Raw genomic sequence first — 23862 nt, 5'->3', positions numbered from 1 at the left:
GGAAAAGGCGATGGCGAAAGCTAGAAGGATGCTTGGGTGCATAGGGAGAGGAATGGCCAGTAGGAAAAAGGAGGTGATGATGCCCCTGAATAAGACTCTGGTGAGACCTCATTTAGAATATTGTGTACAATTCTGGAGACGCACCTTCAAAAAGATATAAACAGGAGGGAGTCGGTCCAGAGGACGGCTACTAAAATGGTCAGTGGTCTTCGTTCTGAATGAATGGGGATTTGGATATAGCTCAAACCTATTCAGTAGTATGTCAGTGTGAGTTACGTTCAGGCACAGTACCATCCTCATAGCTCTATGGCTGATGGAAGTCCTCTGGCCTAACATTTTCAGTTACCCTAGTGTTCTGTAACAGAAAATAGGCACTGACGTTCCCTTACAGAATAGAATCCTACCAGGTACCCACCTGTTTATAGAATGACCCCCTGGTCTTTATCTGCCATTATTAAAGTAGATTGCATGACCTGAGAACTGGGCTAGGGAGGCTGCCAGCACTGCGTAACCCTAGTAGCACTTTAGAAATGTTAAATAGTAGTAGTAGTAAGATACTGGGAATGGAGAAGTGGACTGATGGTTAGCGCAATGGACAGAGAACCAGGGGAGCCCAGGTCAAATCCCACTACAGCTCCTTGTGATCTTGGGTAAGTCGCTCAATTCTCCATTGTCTCAGGGGCAGGGAAATATCTACTGTACCTGAATATACATCACTTTCATAGCTTTTGGGCTTGCAGATAGTATATACAAAAATTAAATAAACAAATTCATTTAAACTAGGGGGCATTTAGTAGTACAATCAATGCACTAGGAACAGGCTTTAAAGTGACCAACAAGGTCAGAAAACGGTTGAGTGAGCAGTAAATGAAGTTCACTTGAGGAATGGGCCAGTAACAGTAGAGTACACAGGGAGCTGGTGCTATCTAACATGTTCAGCGTTACGAAGTGCTTCCAACAGAGGCCAGTCCAGGTCACAAGTACCTGGCAAAGTCCCAAAGAGCAGGAAGATTCTACGCTACAGATCCCAGGGATAACAGTGGGCTTTTCCAGGTCTATCTTAATCATGGTTTATAGACTTTACCTCCAGAAATTTGGCCAAACCTTTTTTTAAACCCAGAAATGTTAAATGCTTTTACCACATCCTCTGGCAACAAGTTCCAGAGCTTAGCCATGGGGCTCTTTTACTAAAGTCCTCGGGTCACACTCAGCCAGTCCAGTTTTCAGGATATCCACAATGAATATGCAGACCATGGAGGCAGTGCAGGCAAATCTTTCTCATGCATATTCATTGTGGATATCCTGAAAACCTGATTGATTTGATTTATTTTCACATTTGTATCCTGCTTTGACCAAAGCCGGTAACAGTCAAACACACAAAATAAAAGCATACTAAATCAGACAAACAGTATCAATAAACTGGATCTAGCTCTAACATAACCTTCTAACATCATCTCTGACAGAAAACACTTCATTCCTCCAAAAAAAGCTTTTACAAAACAATGAGTTTTGAGAAAATGTTTAAACTGATGGATATTGTCACAGAGTCTCAAATGACCAGGAAGGCCATCTCACATTATAGGACCAAAAGCCTTGCACTAAAGTGTGGTAGGTTTTTGCAAACCTTAAGGTGCAGTAATTGTAAAGCCCGTGTGATAATTACACAGTATCTGCCCTGCAGGTAACGCAGTGGGGACCCAGTCCATACATAACAAAAATAAATAGTGTAAAGCTGTGGCAGAGCACCCTCCCCCAAACACATTCCCCACCCCCACAATCATAGGAGCCGACTCTGTGGGTGCTTGAGCACCCCCAATATTGAGAAAATTCCTTGTATGTGTCCAGGGAGGGGTTATTTCCACTGGGCTTAGCACCCCCAGTAATTTTGAAAAGTTAGCTCCTATGCCCCCAACTATTTGATCCTCTCTCTCAATCCCCCCAAAGATCTGAGCCCCCTCCTGCAATCCCTTCCTTGGAGATGGGACCCCCTCAAATTCCCCCAAGTCAAACCCCATCCCCCTGACAGAATAATCCTGCCCCAGTAAGTCCTCCCCTACCAGACCCTCTGATCCTACCAGGATCCACCCAATGCTCAGCAGTGATAGAGTTAAGTTCAGCAGTCATGGATTGGAGTCTGCATCCAATGAGACTCCTCTACCCCCTAGTGGTAGACCCACAGTACAGCGAGGGCGGGAACCATACATTATTTTTATGACAGCTGAATACTGGTAGGATGCAGGTAAGAGGTGGTGGTCTGTGATGAAATAAGTAAATTCAGCACCGCTCACCATGTGTGAAGTGGGGCTGAATCTATGAATTTATTTAAATGCTGCAAACGGCATTTAAATAAATCGTATGAATGTAAGAGTAGCTATACTAGGTCAGACCAATGGTCCATCTATCCCCATCTCCTGCTTCCAACAGTGGCCAATCCAGGACACAAGAAACCCAATTAGTAGCAATTTCTTGACGGCTGCCTTGAAAATTGACCCGAGTCACAGGACAATCCCTTCTAGAAGTTCAGTCTTAGATCTGGAAAATTATTGTCTCCTTGTGGCTCCCACCTAGACAGTAGCAATTCCTCTACAATATGGTTTGATACAAGAACTATGGAGTCCCAGAGACTGGATCACAGTAAAGCTAAAACCAAATTTTATTAATTAGTATATTTGACTCAACACCTTTGTATCGAATCGTGGAACGGATCACTTGCGTGAAGGGTTCAGCAGTAAATTTGAAGAAACAGCTGATGGCAAATGACAGCACGAGAAACAGGAGGAAGCCAGAAGGGCTGTCATTTGCCATCAGCTGTTTCTTCAAATTTACTGCTGAACCCTTCACGCAAGTGATCCGTTCCACGATTCGATACAAAGGTCTTTTTTAAGACCATTTATAGACTATTCGCCAGTATTTCTTATTCTGGATCATCATTAGCTGTCTACCTTAGTATTTAGACTCCTGATGCAGGCCTTTTGGCCGAAACACAACGGTCGTGTCGAGTCAAATATACTAATTAATAAAATTTGGTTTTAGCTTTACTGTGATCCAGTCTCTGGGACTCCTGGTTTTGTGCCCACTTTTCTGTTTGTTTTACAAAGTATCCGTGGGTCTTCTTTGAGTTCTTTGTGGATTCTCTATTGATACAAGAACTATAACAGCGAGCAGACACACAAAATTCATGGGTACTGGATCTCAGATCTGCTGACTTCAGTAGAATGGGGGAGTTACCTGAAAAAGGAGCTGACGGGAAGGGTAGACAGGAGAAGTGGAAGGACAGTGGTCCAAGCTGAAAGAAGCTATACACAAGGCAACAGATCCTAACGTAAACAAAAACAGGAAGCCGATATCCTTCTCTTCTCTTTTGGTACTTTTATCCCGCTTATATCTACCCAGGAATCAAAGTGGATAAAACAGCAAATCCCTAAAGACAAGTAACTTACCCTTAAGAAAGAAACTAAATTCAAAAATTTCACTAATTAAAATCATAAAATGTACTAAAATGAAAGGTCTTTAAACCTTTATGAAACTGAAGATAATTTAGGCAAAAGAAGTGGCTTTCATCAAATACAGAATGCCAAGACGATGAACACAGAAAATATTACTGGCTAAAACTCAAAGAAATGAAGAGAAAAATACAGCTAGGAAAAGTAGAGGCAAAAGAAAAAAATGAAAAGAGATGTACGGAGAGACGAATAGACTTTTTCAGATATGTTGGGGAAAGGAGGAAGGAGTGGCCTAGTGGTCAGAGTGGTGGACTTTGGTCCTGGGGAACTGGGTTTGATTCCCACTCCAGCTCCATGTGACTCTGGGTAAGTCACTTAACTCTCCATTGCCCCAGGTACAAATAAGTACCTGTATATAATATGTAAGCCGCATTGAGCCTGCCATGAGTGGGAAAGCGCGGGGTACAAATGTAACAAAAAAAGGCTAAAAAAAAAAGATATGTCTGCCCCTTATGTGGGACTCCACCCACAAACCGGGCACAGGCTGGCCATTCTTGAAGCAATTAGGAGGGTTCTGGGGGAGGGCAAGAAAGGGGAAGAGGTAGCAACTGTGCAAACGACACACAAGTGGAGTCCCTTGTTGCTGGGCAGGTTCTTCATTACACAGGAATGTCGCTGCCACTGAAACAGATCATCCAATGTTAGGAGGGATGGTGTGGAAGGGGTGGTGAAAAAGGAACGCCATACGAGGGAAGGCTTACCAGCACCAGTTCTCACTCTGCCCTCAGCTGCTATCGCTCCCTTCCCTCTGATCTATTATCTTTTCCTTGCCAGCACAGTCAGTGGGGCCTCCCATGTCGCAGAATAGACCTGTCAGGTTTTGACCTGGGCCCAACTGCACAGCACATGTTGAAGGAGGTAAAAGAGATGAGTTTTGGCTCCAAAGCACGGTTTCATTCTTCATGTTGCCAATGCCGAATTAAAAGTAGGATGGTATAATATTGTTGTCACCAGAAGAACAGTGTAAGACTCAAACTTCAACAGGACGGGTCATGTATGTTTACAGTTGAGGCGACTGTGTTCTTGCTAAATTTCTAATGAACATGCTTTGACGGCAACTCCACCAGTGTGACTGAAACGATGAAGAAGGGGAATAACTAATGAAGTAATTAAATTGCTGACGGCACAAAGTTATTCAAAGTGGTTAAATCATGAGAGGATTGTGAAAAATTACAAGAGGACCTTACGAGACTGGGAGACTGGGAGTCTAAATGGCAGATGACGTTTCATGTGAGCAAGTGCAAAGTGATGCATGTGGGAAAGAGGAACCCGAATTATAGCTACGTAATGCAAGGTTCCATGTTAGGAGTCACCAACCAAGAAAGGGATCTAGGTGTCGTCGTTGATGATACATTAAAACCTTCTGCTCAGTGTGCAGCGGCCGCTAAGAAAGCAAATAGAATGTTAGGTATTATTAGGAAAGAAATGGAAAACAGAAATGAGGGCGTTGTAATACCTTTGTATCCTCCTTGGTGCGACCGCACCTTGAATATTGTGTTCAGTTCTGGTCACCGCATCTCAAAAAAGATATAATGAAATTAGAAAAGGTAAAGAGAAGGGCAACGAACATGATAAAGGGGATAGGACGAGTTCACTATGAGGAAAGGGTAAAGGATTAAAAACTGGTTAAAAGATAGAAAACAAAGTGTAGGGTTAAATGGTCAGTATTCTCAATGGAGAAGGGTAGTTAGTGGGGTTCCCAGGGCTCTGTGCTGGGGCCGCTGCTTTTTAACATGTTTATAAATGACTTAGCGATGGGAGTAACTAGTGAGGTAATAAAATTTGCTGACAACACAAAGTTATTCAAAGTTGTTAAATTGTGAAAGGATTGTGAAAAATTACAAGAGGATCTTATGAGACTGGGAGACTGGGCGTCTAAATACTACTTACTACTACTACTACTTAACATTTCTAGAGCGCTACTAGGGTTACGCAGCACTGTACAAATTAACGAATAAGGACGGTCCCTGCTCAGAAGAGCTTACAATCTAAAGAACGAAATGTCAAGTTGGGGTAGATGAGATTTCCTGAGAAGAGATGTAGTGATTAGGTGCCGAAGGCGACATTGAAGAGGTGGGCTTTGAGCAATGATTTGAAGATGGGTAGGGAGGGGGCCCGGCGTATGGGCTCAGGGAGTTTGTTCCAAGCATGGGGTGAGGCAAGGCAGAAGGGGCGGAGCCTGGAGTTGGCGGTGGTGAAGAAGGGTACTGAAAGGAGGGATTTGTCTTGAGAGCGGAGGTTACGGGTAGGGACGTAAGGGGAGATGAGGGTAGAGAGGTAAGGAGGGGCTGCAGATCGAGTGCATTTGTAGGTGAGTAGGAGAAGCTTGAACTGTATGTGGTATCTGATCGGAAGCCAGTGAAGTGACTTGAGGAGAGGGGTGATATGAGTATATCGATTATGGCAGACGACATTTAATGTGAGCCATTGCAAAGTGATGCATGTGGGAAAGAGGAACCCAAATTATAGATACGTCATGCAAGGTTCCACGTTAGGAGTCACGGACCAGGAAAGGGATCTAGGTGTCATCATTGATGATAGATTGAAACCCTCTGCTCAGTGTGCGGTGGGAGCTAAGAAAGCAAATAGAATGTTAGGTATTAATAGAACACTGCCTCCCATCCCGACTCTCCAATTTCCTCTGGAGTTTTAATGAGGTCCTTTGTCAAATGCCTTTTGAAAATCCAGATACACAGAGGGGGGTGGTAAATGGAGGAAAGGAAGGTGAGTAGTTGGGTGTCTCAGGGGCCACTTCTATTTAATATATTTCTGACTGATCTTGCCAAAGGATTAGAAGGAAAAGTTTGCCTCTTTGAGGATGACACAATGATTCGCAACAAAGTGGACACACCCCAGTGAGCAGACAACAGAAGAAATAATCTACAAAAATTAGAAGAATATTATAAGATCTGGCAGTTAAAACTGAATACAAAGAAATTCAGAGTAATGCATTTGGGGAGTAGAAATCCAAAGATGTATGAGGCAGGGGGTGAGAGACTGATAAACACAGTTATGTCTCCCATCAAGTACCTTCTCCAGCATTATTCAGTGATTATGAGCATAACCTAACCATTCTGTCAGTGTCCTCAATTGTGCAGTCCTGTAATAAGGGGTCAAATTTGGGACTCCAAATCCACCTTGGGATTCAAGTCAAAAAGCACCATCCTCTGTACAGGCTTCTTTTTCCAGATCTATGCAAAAATTTTCTGATGGGCAGCTCCAAAAAGTAGTACCGTCATTGTGAACCCTCCCAAGCCACCTCATGTTCAGTCCTTCCCAAAACTGGTGAAAAGATAGAAAACAGAGAGCTGGTGGTGGGAGGCAGGGATAGTGCTGGGCAGACTTATACGGCCTGTGCCAGAACCAGTGGTGGGAGGCGGGGCTGGTGGTTGGGAGGCGGGGATAGTGCTGGGCAGACTTATACTGTCTGTGCCCTGAAGAGGACAGGCACAAATCAAAGTAGGGTATACACAAAAAGTAGCACATATGAGTTTGTCTTGTTGGGCAGACTGGATGGACCGTGCAGGTCTTTTTCTGCTGTCATCTACTATGTATGTTACTATGAGGAGACAGACCATGGGGTTCTGAGAATGTCAAGATGGCAAAAACAATGCGACAAGGTGGTAACCAAATCCAGAAAAAAGCTCTTGCAAAAGAAAAGACCTGTAATTCCCTTATACAAGTGGTTTGTGAGACCCCACTTGGAGTGCAGTATTGTGTTCAGTTGCAGAGGTTGTATCTCACTAAGGACGTAAAAAGACTTGTAATGATTCAGAGAAAGGTGACAAAAATGGAGTGTGGTTTGCACCAAAAGATATGTGAGAAAAGGCATGAATGCGTATACCCTAGAGGAAAGGAGAGCTAGGGGAGGTACAATACAGACATTTAAATATGTGGAAGGTATTAGTATCCAAACAAATCTTTTCCAGAGAAGCAGAGGACATGGATTGAGGTTTCAACAACAGGTATAAAGGTTCGCGCTTGAATGCAGCAGTTACACGCATAAATGACAAGTGCTAGACATGGCCCCTGCCACACGTGTGCACACTCCCTCACAATTATATGCAATAGAAATTGTACGTTAACGTTATAAATAGCAACTAATTGAAGTTATGTGCAAGAGAGAAAATTACTGCCAATCAACTTCAATGAACGCCAATTAATGGTGTCACTTACAAGCTAACTGCTAGTATTTCTCTACTCTACAGGCACAAATCATGCACCACGCACATCCATTTGTGCATATACACAGAGGGGGTCTGTGTCCCAAATATGGCAAGACAGATGTGGATGGGCTGAAGTGAGCTCAACAGCTGCTCCAGTGGTTGGGAAGTAAAGCCGGTGTCAGTCTGTGTTCTGAAAATGGCAAACAGAAAGGAGGATTCTGCGCTGATTTTACAGTAAACCATATTCATATCATACGCAAGGACTGCGAGTGGGATCTCAGCGGGGGATGGGATGAGCTGTACTTTGTCGATGAATATGACCTGCTAACACATGACTGGCATTGGGGCAAATCTGCCAAATGCCCTGGATGTGATGTCAGAGTGTAACCTGCACAGAGGGGCACCCTGGGGGGCACATTGGATGGACTGTGCAGGACTTTATCTGCTTTCATTTACTGTGTTATCACGATCAGGAGGAGAAAACCAATCCCAGCACCGTCTATGGCTGGCTGCAATTTAAATCCAGCCCTGCGGAGATGCAAAACTCTGTCTCTCATCGCTGATGGGTCCTGGGTGTCAGCTCCTGAGTCATGCAGTCACCTTCCTCTAGGTGTCCTTTTCTGATCAGATATGAATTGAAGCATGAAATCTTAACACAGCAGTTTCAGGCCAGCGCATCACCCACTGAGTCTTTCACTCCAGAAGAGAAATGAGTTTTTAATGCTCTTTACAGGTTAAAACTGGCCACTATCCACCTAATACATGAAGAAATTTCACATTTGTTTGGCACATTTTAGGAATTTTTTCCGTAATACAATGAGTTTTATGTGAGCGAATGTACAATGTAGTTTTCTGCAGATTAACTATAATCTGCTTTTCAGGAACCCAATTTAACATTCCTGAGCGAGGTCTCCCCATGAGATCCATTGTATCTGACTCCCTCTGGGAGCCTGCAGGCTCCTGTCAAGTGACAGACAGTACCGGATTTAGGGCAAATCACCTGGTTTGGGTTTGGAGAAGCATCCACCCATGGTGAGCTAAGCGCATGGAGAGAGGTGAAGCTGCAGAAGACGAAGCCGGAATGCAGGACTTTCACAAAGTCTCCAGAGGGGGCGTCACTAAGCCACAGTGTGAACAGGCAGGGTGCCACAGAGTCACATGGTAGGTTGGAAACCTGGGATGTCCTTTAATGGCCAATAATCCTCTGTCGCCATCATGGGCGACTTTGATCTTCAGCACCTACATTAAACGAAAAGTTCCAGTAAGAATATATTCAAAGGTCTGGAAAAAACGTATTACACAGTGCCAGAGAAGCGTGCTTGATCGGGTCATGGGTTTGGCTGAACATCCTGAGTCCTCCTAAGCTGCTAAATAACTCCAGGTCATGAGGAACACTGTGAGCCAGTCCAGGTTTTAAAAATAATTCTCAGCCGGCAGCAGCCACAATTTCTGTAAACTCTGACCACTGCCGGCTCAATTAGATCCGGATACAGTGCTGACCCTTGAGACTTTAATAAACTTGAAACTAATTGCAAAAATGGATATGCAGCATAAAAATCCAATCAGGATATACAAAGATAAGTATTTAATCACATCAATCATTGTTTTGCATAAAACAGAAAAATCACATATGGTGGGTTGCAAAGAACATAATGACGCTGAAAATGAGGCTATTACTGTCTACTGTTCATCCGTCATGATTAACCAGCTTATTTTCGAAAGAGAAGGGCGCCCATCTTCCGACACATATCGGGAGATGGGGCCAAATCGGCATAATCGAAAGTCGATTTTGGCTGCCCTCAACTGCAGTCCGTCGCAGGAGCAGCCAAAGTTTAAGGGAGTGTGTCAGAGGCGTAGCGAAGGCAGCACGGGGGCTTGGCTAACACATGGATGCCCTCGGCCGATAATGGAAAAAAGGCCGGCTCTGACAAGCATTTGGCCGACTTTACTTGGTCCATTTATTTTCAGGACCAAGCCTCAGAAAGATGCCCAAACTGATCAGATGACCACCGGACAGAATCAGGGATGATCTCCCCATACTCCCCCAGTGGTCACCAACCCCCTACCACCCAAAAAAAAATTTAAAAACATTTTTTGCCAGCCTCTATGCCAGCCTGAAATGTCATACCCATAACATGTCAGGGGGACCAGTGCACTACAAATGCTGGCTCACTCCCACAACCAAATGGCTTGGATTTGGCCAGATTTGAGATGGCCAGCCTCGGTTTCCATTATCAGCGAAAACCGAGGCCTGCCATCTCTAAGTCCGGCGATATCAACATTTAGGTTGACCATCTCTAAGGTTGACCTAAATGTTGGGATTTGGCCGGCCCCGACCGTATTATCAAAATGAAAGATGGCCACCCATCTTGTTCGATAATACGGTTGGCTCCGCCCCTTCCCAGGGCCATCCCCGGAGATGGCCGCCCTTATAGATGGGCACTCCCGTTCGATTATGCCCCTCTAAGTCACCCAACACTAAATGCCTGACAAGTTTTGGCATGACACTGTTTCAGGGGCTGCCTACGAATTAGGTGTGATGACAACATCAGGGCAGTGTATCGATTAGCAGCAAGAAATAGAAATAACCCACAAGAAGCAGTCTCAGTGAGAGCAGGTTTCAAAACTGTAGACAGCCTCTGATCAGAAGTCCGGCAGCATTTCAAACAAATTCAGAATGTCAGCAACAGACTGAAACAGCGTCACGCCAAAACACGTCAGGCATTTAGTGCTGGATAAGTTTATTCAAGATGGATGGGCAGTAGTAGCATCTTTTCAGCATCGTTACATTCTTTGGCAACCCACCATATTTTACGATGTAATGATCAATGTGATTAAATACTTATCTGTATATCCTGATTGCTTTTTGTACAACATTCAGTGGCGGCACCCAGGTACTTAGTCTGGTTAACTTAGGCCACCCTTTCGTCCAGGTAGGTATCTGGGTTCCACCCCTGACTCTGCTCCTGGACTAACCTCTGGATTCTATATGTCACCCAAATTTAGTCACCTGCAGACGCAAATTAATTAACCAGGCGTCAACAATCAATAAGGGAGTTAATATGCAACAATTTGAATTTGCATTGCGCACCTGCACGTAAAATCCCCACCTACATTTCATAGCGTCCAGCTCAAAAGGGTCGTACATATGGCAGGAGAATAGGTGGACGTTGGGCGCGATGTTATAGAATAATGTCATTTGTGCACCTAAGTTGGGTACCGGCATTACACCGGGTTTCAGCAGGCCTAAATCCAAGCGCCCTTTGCAGAAAACTCCTTTAGGGCTGGATTCTATATAGGGTGCCTAAACGTATTCTATAAGCTGTGCCTAGATTTAGGTGCAGTATATAGGATATGCTTAGTTGGTATCCTAGCGCCTAAAACTACGCGACTCCATTTACACCAATGAAAATGCGGCATTAAATCCCGGCGCATTGATTTAGGGCCTTAATCTATATCATTTTGGAATGCCCGCCCATATCCATGTCCCTTTTTGCCTGGGTGCATTAAAATTTAGAGAGTTATATGTGTAAATTCTAATTATTGCCAATTCCTGATCATTTTTGCTTGTTATAGAATACGCCTGGATTTCAGCATGGAACACTAGGCGTGCTACATAGAATCCAGAGGTCAGTGTAGATCTTTTTGCCGCCTAACTTTGGCTGCCACTGACTGAATCCAGTCCTTTAGTGGACAGTGCTGTGACGTCAGCGTAATCAGCAGTATTCCTGTGGGGACCCAGTCAGCAGTAGTTAACCTGCCACTGAAAATCGACCCCTATATTGACAACCCATAAAATTACAAAGACCATAATATAATAGAAACATTGGACACAACAGATCTTTTGGAACAATCCAAAGAGGAAATTGAAACTAGACCAACCTTAATTGTTTCATTTGTATTCCTTCAAGACAAAGAGGCCTTATTAAGGCTTTATTTTAAGAATATTCATCCTGAATTCAAAGGAAGTAAAGTTTCAATTTTCCCAGACATTTCTAGATGGACGCAACAGAGGAGGAAGAAGTTTCTGGACATGAAACAAGAATCTATTGGGATAAAAGCTTGTTTCCAATTGAGATTTCCTTGCAAATGCTTATTATTCTTTAAAGACATGAGATATGTTTTCTTTGAACCAGAACAGTTGTGAAATTTTCTTAATATGCAAAGTAATAAGGAGGAGCACCAGATATAAGCGGGTTAATCGACAGGGGTAACCTCCTGCTTAATTTTCTTTGGTAGAACTAATTAGACCAACTTCCTTTGGTATAATTCTAGATTTTCTACCTTATTTGTGGACTTTAAAACCAATACTTTATTTTATTATACTAATATAATTTTTGTCGTTGAAGAATACTATTTAAGTATTGGCGTATTGTAAAGAGTATGTAGAAAGGGCTAGGGAACTAAAAGGGAAAAGGAGAGGAAGGAACTACAACTCCCAACATGCCCCAAAGGAACCCGGGGATAGGCAAGAGTACCCCCGTTACCGGCAGGCTTTTCCCAAGAAAGCCCTCGACATGAGAAACTACGACTCCCAGCAGGCCCCAAGGCAACACGGGGATAGGAGAGAGTACGTACATTCCGGGGAGTCAACAGAAGAGGGCCGCAGGGGAGTGAGTAAAGCCAATTCTCCAACCTGGGGGGGGGGGGGGGGGATGGTGGAACAAGTGGCTGGAGAAAGAAAAGACACCAAAGAATCTTAATGAGGAAAAGGGGCAGCAGCTGGAGAGAGGGCGGGGTGCAGAGAATATGGATTGGGCTCCTGAGGAGGGAGGAGACAGGGAGGAGCCTTGCCCGATGGAGCTGACTGAACCTGAGAACGCCTTGGAAGAGCAGATGGACTGTGCCTCTCTGGCTCAGCGAAGGCCAGAGAAACCGCGGGGCCAAACCGGGTCAGCGGGAGGAGGTCAGGAGAGAGTGTGACTGACCAAGAGGGTGGGACCCTAGGCTTTGAGCCCGCGCAGAGCCATTGTTCATAGAGAGCGAGAGAGATAGAAAGAGAGAAAAGACTGTTGCTTATTTTTCTCAAGCGAAGGAAAGATTGCACTGTGGACATTTATATTGGGGGGTTTTTTTGCACCAACTACTGGGACTAAGAGGAGCCCAGGGGAGTTACTATAACTCGTAGGGCGTCACGGGTCGAGAACTAACCAGGGAGCCAGGAGCTGGCCAGGACTCTCATTGTTTTTTTTTGTTGTTCCGAACCTCGGACTTTTTTTGTTTGGCGTGATCCCAGAGCTACTTACCTTTGGGAAGCTTAAAAAGGCAAGAAGTTGGTTGCTGTGTTTTTTTTGGCAATGCTCCAGGAGAAAAGAGGGAGAGGGGAAGTAGCTGCTGAAGCCTGGACTGTGTACTGATCGGCTTGCAAAGAGGGAGAGGGGAAGTAGCTGCTGAAGCCTGGACTGTGTAACTGATCGGCTTGCAAAGAGGGAGAGGGGAAGTGGCTGCTGAAGCCTGGACTGTGTAACTGACTGGCTTGAAAAGAGGGGGAAGGTGGTATGCCGTAAGAGGAAATAAAGGCTGAAAGGCGGAGGGATTAACCCCCTATGCAGTAAAAGGCTGTCCTGTGGATTGTTTTTTTGTTAAAGTGACCGGCCCCTGAGGTTGGGGTTTTCTTTTTTTTTCTTTTTTTTTTTTTTTTTGGTTTTTGGAGCTGTACCAGACGAGAGCAGGTGGAGCAAACTTACAGTATCTATTCAAAGATTGTATCTTTGTATTAAATGAAAATCAATAAAGAAATTAATAATAATAAACTTACAAAGACCATTGAAAGGAAATAATAATCTCGGAAGTATCCGTCATGACATGGAGTTAGTTGGACGCTCTGCCATGTGTTGTGCTCCTCCTGAGCAGTGGAAGAGAATGAAACTAGCCTGGGGACCTCATTACCCTCATAAACATGTTCTACTGGCAAATCAAGATTAGAAAGCACCATCCGTAGTTGGGACACTCCTAACTGCAAGTAAAGTCTTTTCTGTTATAAGAGGCAGATAAATCCTGTCCTTCCTTCCTCACTGGGTCCAGTACTGGAGCTCCAGCTTATTCTCTAGCGTCCACCCTCTCCTAAACCATTTTACTTCCGCTCTCTGTACTGGGAGGCTGTTCTACGCATCCGCCATCGTTTCCGTGAAGATGTCTGCCCTCTCCAGCCTCATATCACAACACCTTAAGCAAGATTTTGTATTTCAGCAAAACAAGCTTTGTGTCCTGTACGTTGAAGACACTTCTCCCCATATTCTAGAACTTGGCATCTGATGTTAAGACATCGAGTATGCACGAATGTTATAGAAAAATGGCAGCTAATGCATCAGAGGCACCAATAATTAGTGCTAGGCATTATTCTGGAACATTCGTGGGCAACGCATGCAACGTACACAGTGCTACCAGTTCTGCATATTACATGGCACGCTTAGGTGAAGTACCTTTCTCCAGCCACCAGTCGTAACTGGCCAAACCCATGTGGCTTTCTTCCAGCATTTCTAGAACAGCTTAGGCGCCCTGAAACCATTATAGAATTAGCGCTAAATCTGCACCTTTGTAGCGTCCAGTTACAGAATTGTCCCCTTTAGCTATTTGATTGTCTCTGTCACATCCCCCATCTCCCCTCTCTCCACTTATGATCCAAATTCTGCCCCCTCCCCTCCCCCCATAGTCTATAGTCTTCCTGAGACCATATCTCCAGAGCTGAACCCAGAAGCACAGAAGAACGCTTAATAATGATTTCTACAAAAGATTGACCCTCCTCTTTCCTACCAGCGAAACACTCACAAAATCCTCATTTTGGGTCACACTGCCTGCAGCATTACAAGGGACAGAAGCCAGCACTCTGCAGCCACAAAGCACAGCAGCAAACCAGGAAGTTCATACGGCCACGTGTTAGCAGAGTGAAGAGCACAGAAAGGGCTGCTCTGCTTTGATGCCTGTCTTGAACTCCCCAGCCCCTGACTAAGCACTGTTTCTTCCCAACCCCTGCGCTGCTGCCACTGCCTGTGTGTCTGTGCATAACTTTTGAAACAGCTGCCTGCTGCCGCCACTCCTGGGGTTTCCATATGACCCTGCTGCCACCACTCACAGAAACAGAAGCCTGCGCGGCCGCATTGCTGATCTGCAAGGGCAGCCTTCTACATGGAATGTTGCTAGTGGAGGAGTAGCCTAGTGGTTAGTGCAGCGGACTTTGATCCTGGGGAACTGAATTTGATTCCCGCTGCAGCTCCTTATGACTCTGGGCAAGTCACTTAACCCTCCATTGCCCCTGGTACAAAATAAGTACCTGAATATATGTAAACTGCTTACATAAGTACATAAGTACATAAGTAGTGCCATACTGGGAAAGACCAAAGGTCCATCTAGCCCAGCATCCTGTCACCGACAGTGGCCAATCCAGGTCAAGGGCACCTGGCACGCTCCCCAAACGTAAAAACATTCCAGACAAGTTATACCTAAAAATGCGGAATTTTTCCAAGTCCATTTAATAGCGGTCTATGGACTTGTCCTTTAGGAATCTATCTAACCCCTTTTTAAACTCCGTCAAGCTAACCGCCCGTACCACGTTCTCCGGCAACGAATTCCAGAGTCTAATTACACATTGGGTGAAGAAACATTTTCTCCGATTCGTTTTAAATTTACCACACTGTAGCTTCAACTCATGCCCTCTAGTCCAAGTATTTTTGGATAGCGTGAACAGTCGCTTCACATCCACCCGATCCATTCCACTCATTATTTTATACACTTCTATCATATCTCCCCTCAGCCGTCTCTTCTCCAAGCTGAAAAGCCCTAGCCTTCTCAGCCTCTCTTCATAGGAAAGTCGTCCCATCCCCACTATCATTTTCGTCACCCTTCACTGTACCTTTTCCAATTCTACTATATCTTTTTTGAGATACGGAGACCAGTACTGAACACAATACTCCAGGTGCGGTCGCACCATGGAGCGATACAACGGCATTATAACATCCGCACACCTGGACTCCATACCCTTCCTAATAACACCCAACATTCTATTCACTTTCCTAGCCGCAGCAGCACACTGAGCAGAAGGTTTCAGCGTATCATCGACGACGACACCCAGATCCCTTTCTTGATCCGTAACTCCTAACGCGGAACCTTGCAAGACGTAGCTATAATTCGGGTTCCTCTTACCCACATGCATCACTTTGCACTTGTCAACATTGAACTTCATCTGCCACTTGCACGCCCATTCTCCCAGTCTCGCAAGGTCCTCCTGTAATCGTTCACATTCCTCCTGCGACTTGACGACCCTGAATAATTTTGTGTCATCGGCGAATTTAATTACCTCACTAGTTATTCCCATCTCTAGGTCATTTATAAATACATTAAAAAGCAACGGACCCAGCACAGACCCCTGCGGGACCCCACTAACTACCCTCCTCCACTGAGAATACTGGCCACGCAATCCTACTCTCTGCTTCCTATCTTTCAACCAGTTCTTAATCCATAATAATACCCTACCTCCGATTCCATGACTCTGCAATTTCTTCAGGAGTCTTTCGTGCGGCACTTTGTCAAACGCCTTCTGAAAATCCAGATATACAATATCAACCGGCTCCCCATTGTCCACATGTTTGCTTACCCCCTCAAAAAAATGCATTAGATTGGTGAGGCAAGACTTCCCTTCACTAAATCCGTGCTGACTTTGTCTCATCAGTCCATGTTTTTGTATATGCTCTGCAATTTATTCTTAATAATAGCCTCCACCATCTTGCCCGGCACCGACGTCAGACTCACCGGTCTATAATTTCCCGGATCTCCTCTGGAACCCTTCTTAAAAATCGGAGTAACATTGGCTACCCTCCAGTCTTCCGGTACTACACTCGATTTTAGGGACAGATTGCATATTTCTAACAGTAGCTCCGCAAGTTCATTTTTAGTTCTATTAATACTCTGGGATGAATACCATCAGGTCCCGGTGATTTACTACTCTTCAGCTTGCTGAACTGACCCATTACATCCTCCAAGGTTACAGAGAATTTGTTTAGTTTCTCCGACTCCCCCGCTTCAAATATTCTTTCCGGCACCGGTGACCCCCCCAAATCCTCCTCGGTGAAGACCGAAGCAAAGAATTCATTTAATTTCTCCGCTACGGCTTTGTCCTCCTTGATCGCCCCTTTAACACCATTTTCGTCCAGCGGCCCAACCAACTCTTTGGCCGGTTTCCTGCTTTTAATGTATCTAAAAAAATTTTTACTATGTATTTTTGCTTCCAACGCTAATTTCTTCTCAAAGTCCTTTTTTGCCCTCCTTATCTCCGCTTTGCATTTTGCTTGGCATTCCTTATGATCTATCCTGTTACTTTCAGTTGGTTCTCTTCTCCACTTTCTGAAGGATTGTTTTTTGGCTCTAATGATTTCCTTTATCTTACTGTTTAGCCACGCCGGCTGACGTTTAGTCTTTTTTCCCTTTTTTCTAATACGTGGAATATATTTGTCCTGAACCTCCAGGATGGTGTTTTTAAACAGCATCCATGCCTGATGCAAGTTGAATGTAGTTGCAAAAACCTCAGAAAGGCGGTATATCAAGTCCCATTTCCCTTTCCCTTATGACATCACAATATCAGAAATGAGCCAAGTATTGGGCAATCAAGCCATTGTGACATCACTGATGAGGTTGGCTCTTATTGGTGGAATGAGTGGAGGAGTAGCCTAGTGGTTAGTGCAGTGGACTTTGATTCTGGGGAACTGGGTTTGATTCCCACTGCAGCTTCTTGTGACTCTGGGCAACTACTACTACTACTTAACATTTCTAGAGCGCTACTAGGGTTACACAGTGCTGTACAGTTTAACAAAGAAGGATAATAAACAGTTTAACAAAGAAGGACCAGGAAGCACCAGATGATGGTGCGTAATTGTGTGGTGTCACCAAAATAACAGATTTTGAGAAGCTGTGTCATAACCTCCAAACCCGCCCTTGTCATCAACCATGATGAGAACATCAGCAGCGTTCACACGGGAAAAACCACTTTCTCAGAGAAAAGATTGAAGTTGAACTACAACTCCTTCCATCAACTTTTAACTACCAGCCTGAAGGCCTGTATTTATCATCAGCTGAAAGTGAACAGCTCAACTAAAGATTCCCAAGTTACATCTTGGTATGAACCCATCATGTATTTCACGTCAAACTGAGATTAAATGAGCAATACAGACTACAGTAGATGGTTCATCTATGTTTATCCTTGTAGATCCCTGGGATGTCTTCCTTATCCCCTTCTGCTGCTCAAGACCAGCATTTTCGGTTTTTCTGTTGCTTCTCTCCTTTATTTTCCTTTTAGGAAGTGGCAACAGGCTGGTTTCCCATTCCAGATTACAGATTAAGGCAAGTGCAGAAGCCTCAGCAGCCCTGCCACTGCTCACCAATCAGTGGCGTAGCCAAGGGTGGGCTTGGGTGGGCCCAGGCCCACCCACTTTGGGTTAAGGCCCACTCAGTAGCAGCATACCTATGATGTGGCTGGCAGGGATCCCCAAGCCCCACCAGCCGAAAACTCCCAACAAGTGTCCCTCCTGCATACCTTGTAAGTAGCAGTGACATACATACTGCTCGCACCAGCCCCACAGCCTTCCCTCTGATGTATTTCTGCCTAGGCGGAAACAGGAAGTTGCATCAGAGGGAAGGGTGTGGGGCCAACATGAGCAGTGTGTATTAGTTGCTGCTGGTGAAAATCTGCTATTTAAAAGGTATATGGGAGAGGGGAGATGTTTGAGAGACCATGAGGCATATTTTCAAAACACTTAGCCTTCCAAAGTTCCATAGGTTTCTAGTGCTATGAAAATATGCCTCAGCATGGCATGCAGGCGAGAGAAGGAGAGACCAAATCATGTGTGGGACGGAGCGAGGTTCTTCTGCCCACCTATCTTGGGCCCAGGCCCACCCAAAATTGGGTGCCTGGCTACGCCCCTGCTCACCATTTCTTTCTCCTCCTAGTACAATGGCTGGACTTGTCAAAGACCTCTTCCCCTTACTCAGCAGGAGCCAAAGACAAAGATTTCAAACAGGGTTGGGGTTTTATATCAGTCACTGCTTCTTTCCAAAAGGGGTTTCCTCCTACCATTACGTCACTAGACAGGAGAGTCTTTCCTTTGTTCTGGAAACAGCACAAGTTAAAATCCAGTATTTTAGTCAAGTCACTAGAGGTCTCATCTATCCATTCATTGCAGAACCCTCTACATACGCTTATTATTTGAATGATATATGGTTACAATTTGGGAATTTTAACCTGCTAAAATGGGGTCATATTGGAAAAGGGTTCGGAAGCACTGTAATCCAGCCTCCCATTCTTCTGACTTTTTCGACTCCTTGTCACACTGTTTGACAACCTTGAGGACCCTGGATTTGATTATTGAAAGATCTCTTTCCAGCAGCTCACTTCCCTCACGTACTGCTCCCCTGGGTTTCTGCATTCCAGATGCATTACTGAGTATTTTGATATTAAATTAGAATTTCAAACTTCATCTACCCCTCAGGCTTTCTTTAATCCTTTAATCCGTCCATTCCCTCTGGAATGCAAATCATTTCCTTAGGAGAAAAGGTCAGTTCAGCTACAGAACAGAACATCTCGGTGTCCAGTAAAGGAAAATCACCCTGGAGCCCAGACTACATCATCATCTCCTCAACCCCATTGTAAAGAACCCAGTAACTGAATGTGGGATTAGAAACCCTCACTAGCAACCTGAATGGACCTGGGCATAATATAAAATGTTGCCCCCCCCCCCCCCCCGACAGAAAAAGGTTGGAGAAGCCTGGTTTAAAGAAAAGTTGCTTATCAGTGGGGTTTCCCTATTTTGCCCTTCTTGGTGTGGTGGTCTCTGTTTTCAGAAACGTCAAGAGTCCAGAGCACCTGTCTGTTATAGTACGAAAGTTCCAGTTTAAAATGTGCTTTGAGGGGGGGACCAGAAAGTAGAATCAAGGGGATAGTGTGGGGAGAGAGAGCAGTAACACATGATAAGGGGATGTGAGAGATACGGGGGGAGTACAGGGTGGGGAGAGTTTGACAGAGACAGATGCTGCATAGGAAAATGTTTGTCAGCTTTCATTCAGCTGCTTTGGGGGCAGCATGTTCCTCGCTTAAAAATTTGTGAAAACTACTGCAAAAGAGGAAGCGCCCATCCCATGAAATACAGAACAGGGGGAGACAAAAAGAGTTAGATGCTGGGGAAGAGGAACGGGGCAGATGAGGAGGAAAAAAAAACAGATGGAAAAAATGGAAAGTTGATGGAGGGAAGACATGGGAAATGGACAGAAAAGGAGAGCTAAGGAGGGAAGGGAATGATGTGGAGAAATAAGTGAGGGACGTGGAGGGGGGTGGGAAGCAAAGCAAGGAACGGAAGCTAAGAAACATGAATATGGAGAAGGAATCCAGCGAAATAATGGAGGAGAAAGTATAAGAGAAAGGGGAACATGTTAGCGGTGTCAGTACCAAGCGATTACTCTGTGAATCACATGGAAGATCCTCCAGTACCAAGAAATGCAGTCAGAGACCAATTGGCGTATTTTCAAAGCACTTAGACTTACAAAGTTCCAACTTATGAGCCCCTATGATAATGCGGCAGAAAGATACAGAAATATTTCCCACTACCACAGGTCCATTTGAAAGCAACTTCTAAACACATCTGCTTATACAGGGAACACCCGATGAACTCAAGAGGAAAACTGTTTTTGGCCCGATGCAAGTACCGCGGCAGAATGAGTTTGAGAGACTGAGCCTTACTCCACATGCCCTGGCTTAGGAGGGAGGTTCATTCCTGCGCAGAACTAACTCATTCGGAGACTTTGCCTTATGAGGAAAAGAGAAAAAGGCAGAGACAGCAGGGATAAGAGGACAAAAATCAGAACAGATTTTCAGCCATAATTCAAAGCAGCTAGTTTAAGGCAAAGGGTTCCCAGGGCTGATATCTGTCCTTGTTGGTCCTCTTTCATCTCTGTCGTCACTGGTCTAAACCAGGTTTGTCTGGAAGGACAGGAAAGGGGAGAGGGGGTAATACACTGTCTAAATTACTTCTGCCTGGCAGCTTTGCTGAAGTGACCAGAGTAGTGGATTTGAGAGGCTCATCTTGATATCAGTAAAGCTTTTGACAAGCTTCCACGAAAGAGTTGGTGAGCAAGTTAAACAGTCAAAATTAATTATGAACTGGGTGAAAAGGTGGCTGAGAAAGAACTGAGTGAGAGTCAATGAGACCAATGCAGCCCAAGGAAAGTCACCGGGGGAGGGTCACAGGGATCGGTCCTGGGTCTAGTCTTCAACAAGTTTATATGATATTGGTGTACGGTTAGAAGGAAGAGTTTTCCCTGTCTGTAGATGATGTAAAATTGCTGGACTAGAGGGCGTACATTTATTTTAAGGTCAAAGATATTGGCAACTATGCTTTAATGCAAGTAAATAGAGAAGCACAGATGTGGGATGAAGGAGCTTTTTGGAGTTGATAAATGAGATGGGTGTCCTCGGTTTCCATTATCGTCGAAAACCAAGGTTGCCCATCTCTAAGGTCGACCATCTCAACATTTGGATTGACCTAAATGTTGAGATTTGGGCGTCCCCGACCATATTATTGAAACGAAAAAATGGACACTCATCTTGTTTCGATAATACGGGTTGTCCAGCCCCTTCACGACGCCGTCCTTAGAGATGGGCGCCCTTAGAGATGGTCATCCCCGTTCGATTATCCCCCTCCATGGGAGCTCAGTGGCAGGCAAGGGGGAAGCAAATAATGGCAGACTGGTTGGGCCAAAACCCTTCTTTTTGACCTCTGTTTCCTCCGTTTCTATGTCCTTAGGTATAAGAGAGAAGGTCGGCAGTTGTAAGGTTTTCTGAGTCATTGGGCTTTTTATCGGAACATTTGCAACTCACTTATTTCCTTATGAATCTGCCTGTCAGAAAGTAAAATATAACCACCCAAGAGGAATTTATGTGCCAGCACCTGTCCATTGTAAATCCGGAGACGGATACAATGGGTGTTCTATCATTCGCTAACAGTCTTTCCATTAGTTTGTATTGCATAAAAAGGTTCTTTGTAACCTGAACAATCTGTTCCTGAAAATGATGTCGACAGATTTTGCCAAAGGAACACAATCTAAGTAAGATTCCAGCAATGCCAAACTTTGGAAAGAGGGTGGAAGCTCCCTGGTTCATCAAATCCAGCCTGTGCTTTCCAGCCGCTTTTTACTTATCCGCATAGCAGCCAACTCTGTGGGTGCTTCAGCACCCCCAATATTGAGAAAATTCATTGAGTTGGCTCCTATGCTTAACGACACACTACACGGAGGCCTTCTCCATGGCACAAGATATCAGTTGAGAAGCACGGTTCCAACTTCCATGTACCTAACACCTGTTGCTAAACAGTAATCCAGGGGAAAGAGAAAAGCCATGAGCATCTGCAGCTGTATAAAGAGAGATGTTTTAGCCTCAAATATGATGGCCAGCTTGAGTTTCTGATCACTGCTTTTCCCTAGAATTAAACCACGTTATCGCGTCCTTTGAAGTCCAGGGATTTGAGTCTGACTTGAAAGGGCAGGATAATGTAGTTTAATTCTAGTGGAAAGTGCTGAAGCAGAAATGAAAAGAACTGTATTTATTTATTAGGATTTATTTACCGCCTTTTTGAAAGAATTCATTCAAGGTGGTGTACAGTAAGAATAAGTCATACATAAGCAATAAACATTTACAGCAGCAAAAATATTCAAACAACAATACAAAGTACAGCATAGTATACTACATCACAATGTCAACACTGCATAATGAAACATTTTAATAGACAGCATAGGGTTTAAGTAAAGATGGAACATACAGACATATAAGATAGAGAAACAGGAGTAAGAAATAAGGGGATTGATTTAAAGAAAGTTGCACATGAGGACAGAGAGATTAAATGTTATCTCAGTTAGGGTAGGAGTGGATAAACATGTCCTGTTATGGTGTATGCAGCTGGTGTCATTCCTTGTGTATCTGACTAGCAAGTTAGTTATTTCTTCCATTTAAGGCCTGGTTGAAGAGTCAAGCTTTCACCTGCTTCCTGAAGTAGAGACAGGGCTCGCTTGTAGGTATCACATTGCGTGATGTCCTTTGGAGAGGCTGTGGTTAAGAATACTCCTTGGGAGGACCTTGGTGACCTTGGAGGTGTGTAGAGGGAGATTGTGTTCTTCAAGTACTTGGAGCCATTTTCTTTAAGCGCCTTGAAGATCAGACATAATGTTTTAAATTTGGCCCTGTACTGTGTTGGGAGAGAGGAGAAATGCTGGACATGGACGGAGGGGAGAGAGAGGAGAAATGCTGGACATGGACAGAGGGAAGGGTAGAGAGGAGAAATGCTGGACATGGACGGAGGGGAGAGAGAGGAAGGAGATGCTCATGGATGGGGGGAGGGGATGGGTGAGAGGAGAAATGCTGGACATGGATGGAGGGAAAGGGAAGAGAGGAGAAATGCTGGACATGGATGGAGGGGAGGGGAGAGAGAGGAATGAGATGCTCATGGATGGAGGGGAGAGAATGGGAGAGGCGAGAAATGATGGACATGGATGGCGGGCAAGGGAGGGGAGAGAGGAGAAATGCTGGATATGGATGGAGGGGAGAGGAGAGAGAGGAAGGAGATGCTCATGGATGGAGGGGGAGGGAAGAGAGAGAGGAGGAATGCTGGACATGGATGGCGGGGAAGGGAGGGGAGAGAGGAGAAATGATGGATATGGATGGAGGGAAGGGAAGGGGGATAACTTTTTAGTAGAGTACAATAATAACAAAGGCTACGTCAACAGGAAGATATCATTACTAATTCTCCAAGGCCTTCTGAATTCAAACCATAAATTGATTTAAAAATTAGACAAACTATTTTATAAATCTAATACACTGCTGGACCGACAGCCATTGGAGGTCTCTCATGAGAGGTAAAACACTGTCAAAATGTCCGCTTCCAAAAATCAACCTTCACCAACCATCCTAAGTAGAAATAGGAAATACTTTTTCACTCAGCCAATAGTTAAGCTGTAGAACTCGCTGCCAGAGGATGTAGTAACAGCAGTTAGCATATCTGGGTTTAAAAAAGGTTCTGACAAGTTCCCAGGCTGCTTCCGCTGACTGGCATTGAATATCTGGGGTCAGCACTCCCGGCAGCATCTAACCATGCTGACCCCGACTGAATATCGGAGGAATAGTGTCTAGTGGCATCCCCCACCACCCAACCCGACTACACGTCCCA

General features: G+C 44.7%; 1 protein-coding gene across 2 annotated transcripts in view; it reads right to left on the bottom strand.

Annotated features, from left to right (window-relative positions):
• The window catches only part of LOC115480791 (apoptosis-inducing factor 3-like), a 125253-nt gene that overhangs the window by 72340 nt on the left and 29051 nt on the right, over positions 1-23862 (bottom strand). Inside the window, exon 2 of one of the 2 annotated variants that reach the window (XM_030219693.1) lies at positions 8670-8908. The exons of the other annotated variant lie outside the window; for it this stretch is intronic. Within the exon in view, the coding sequence (XP_030075553.1) occupies positions 8670-8700 (31 nt within the window). The 5' untranslated portion in view covers positions 8701-8908. The remainder of the gene's footprint in view (positions 1-8669; positions 8909-23862) is intronic. 2 annotated transcript variants of the gene reach the window in all.

Source organism: Microcaecilia unicolor, chromosome 11, assembly GCF_901765095.1.
Source record: "Microcaecilia unicolor chromosome 11, aMicUni1.1, whole genome shotgun sequence".
NCBI classification, from domain to species: domain Eukaryota; kingdom Metazoa; phylum Chordata; class Amphibia; order Gymnophiona; family Siphonopidae; genus Microcaecilia; species Microcaecilia unicolor.
This window is presented reverse-complemented; position numbering and strand designations above follow the sequence as displayed.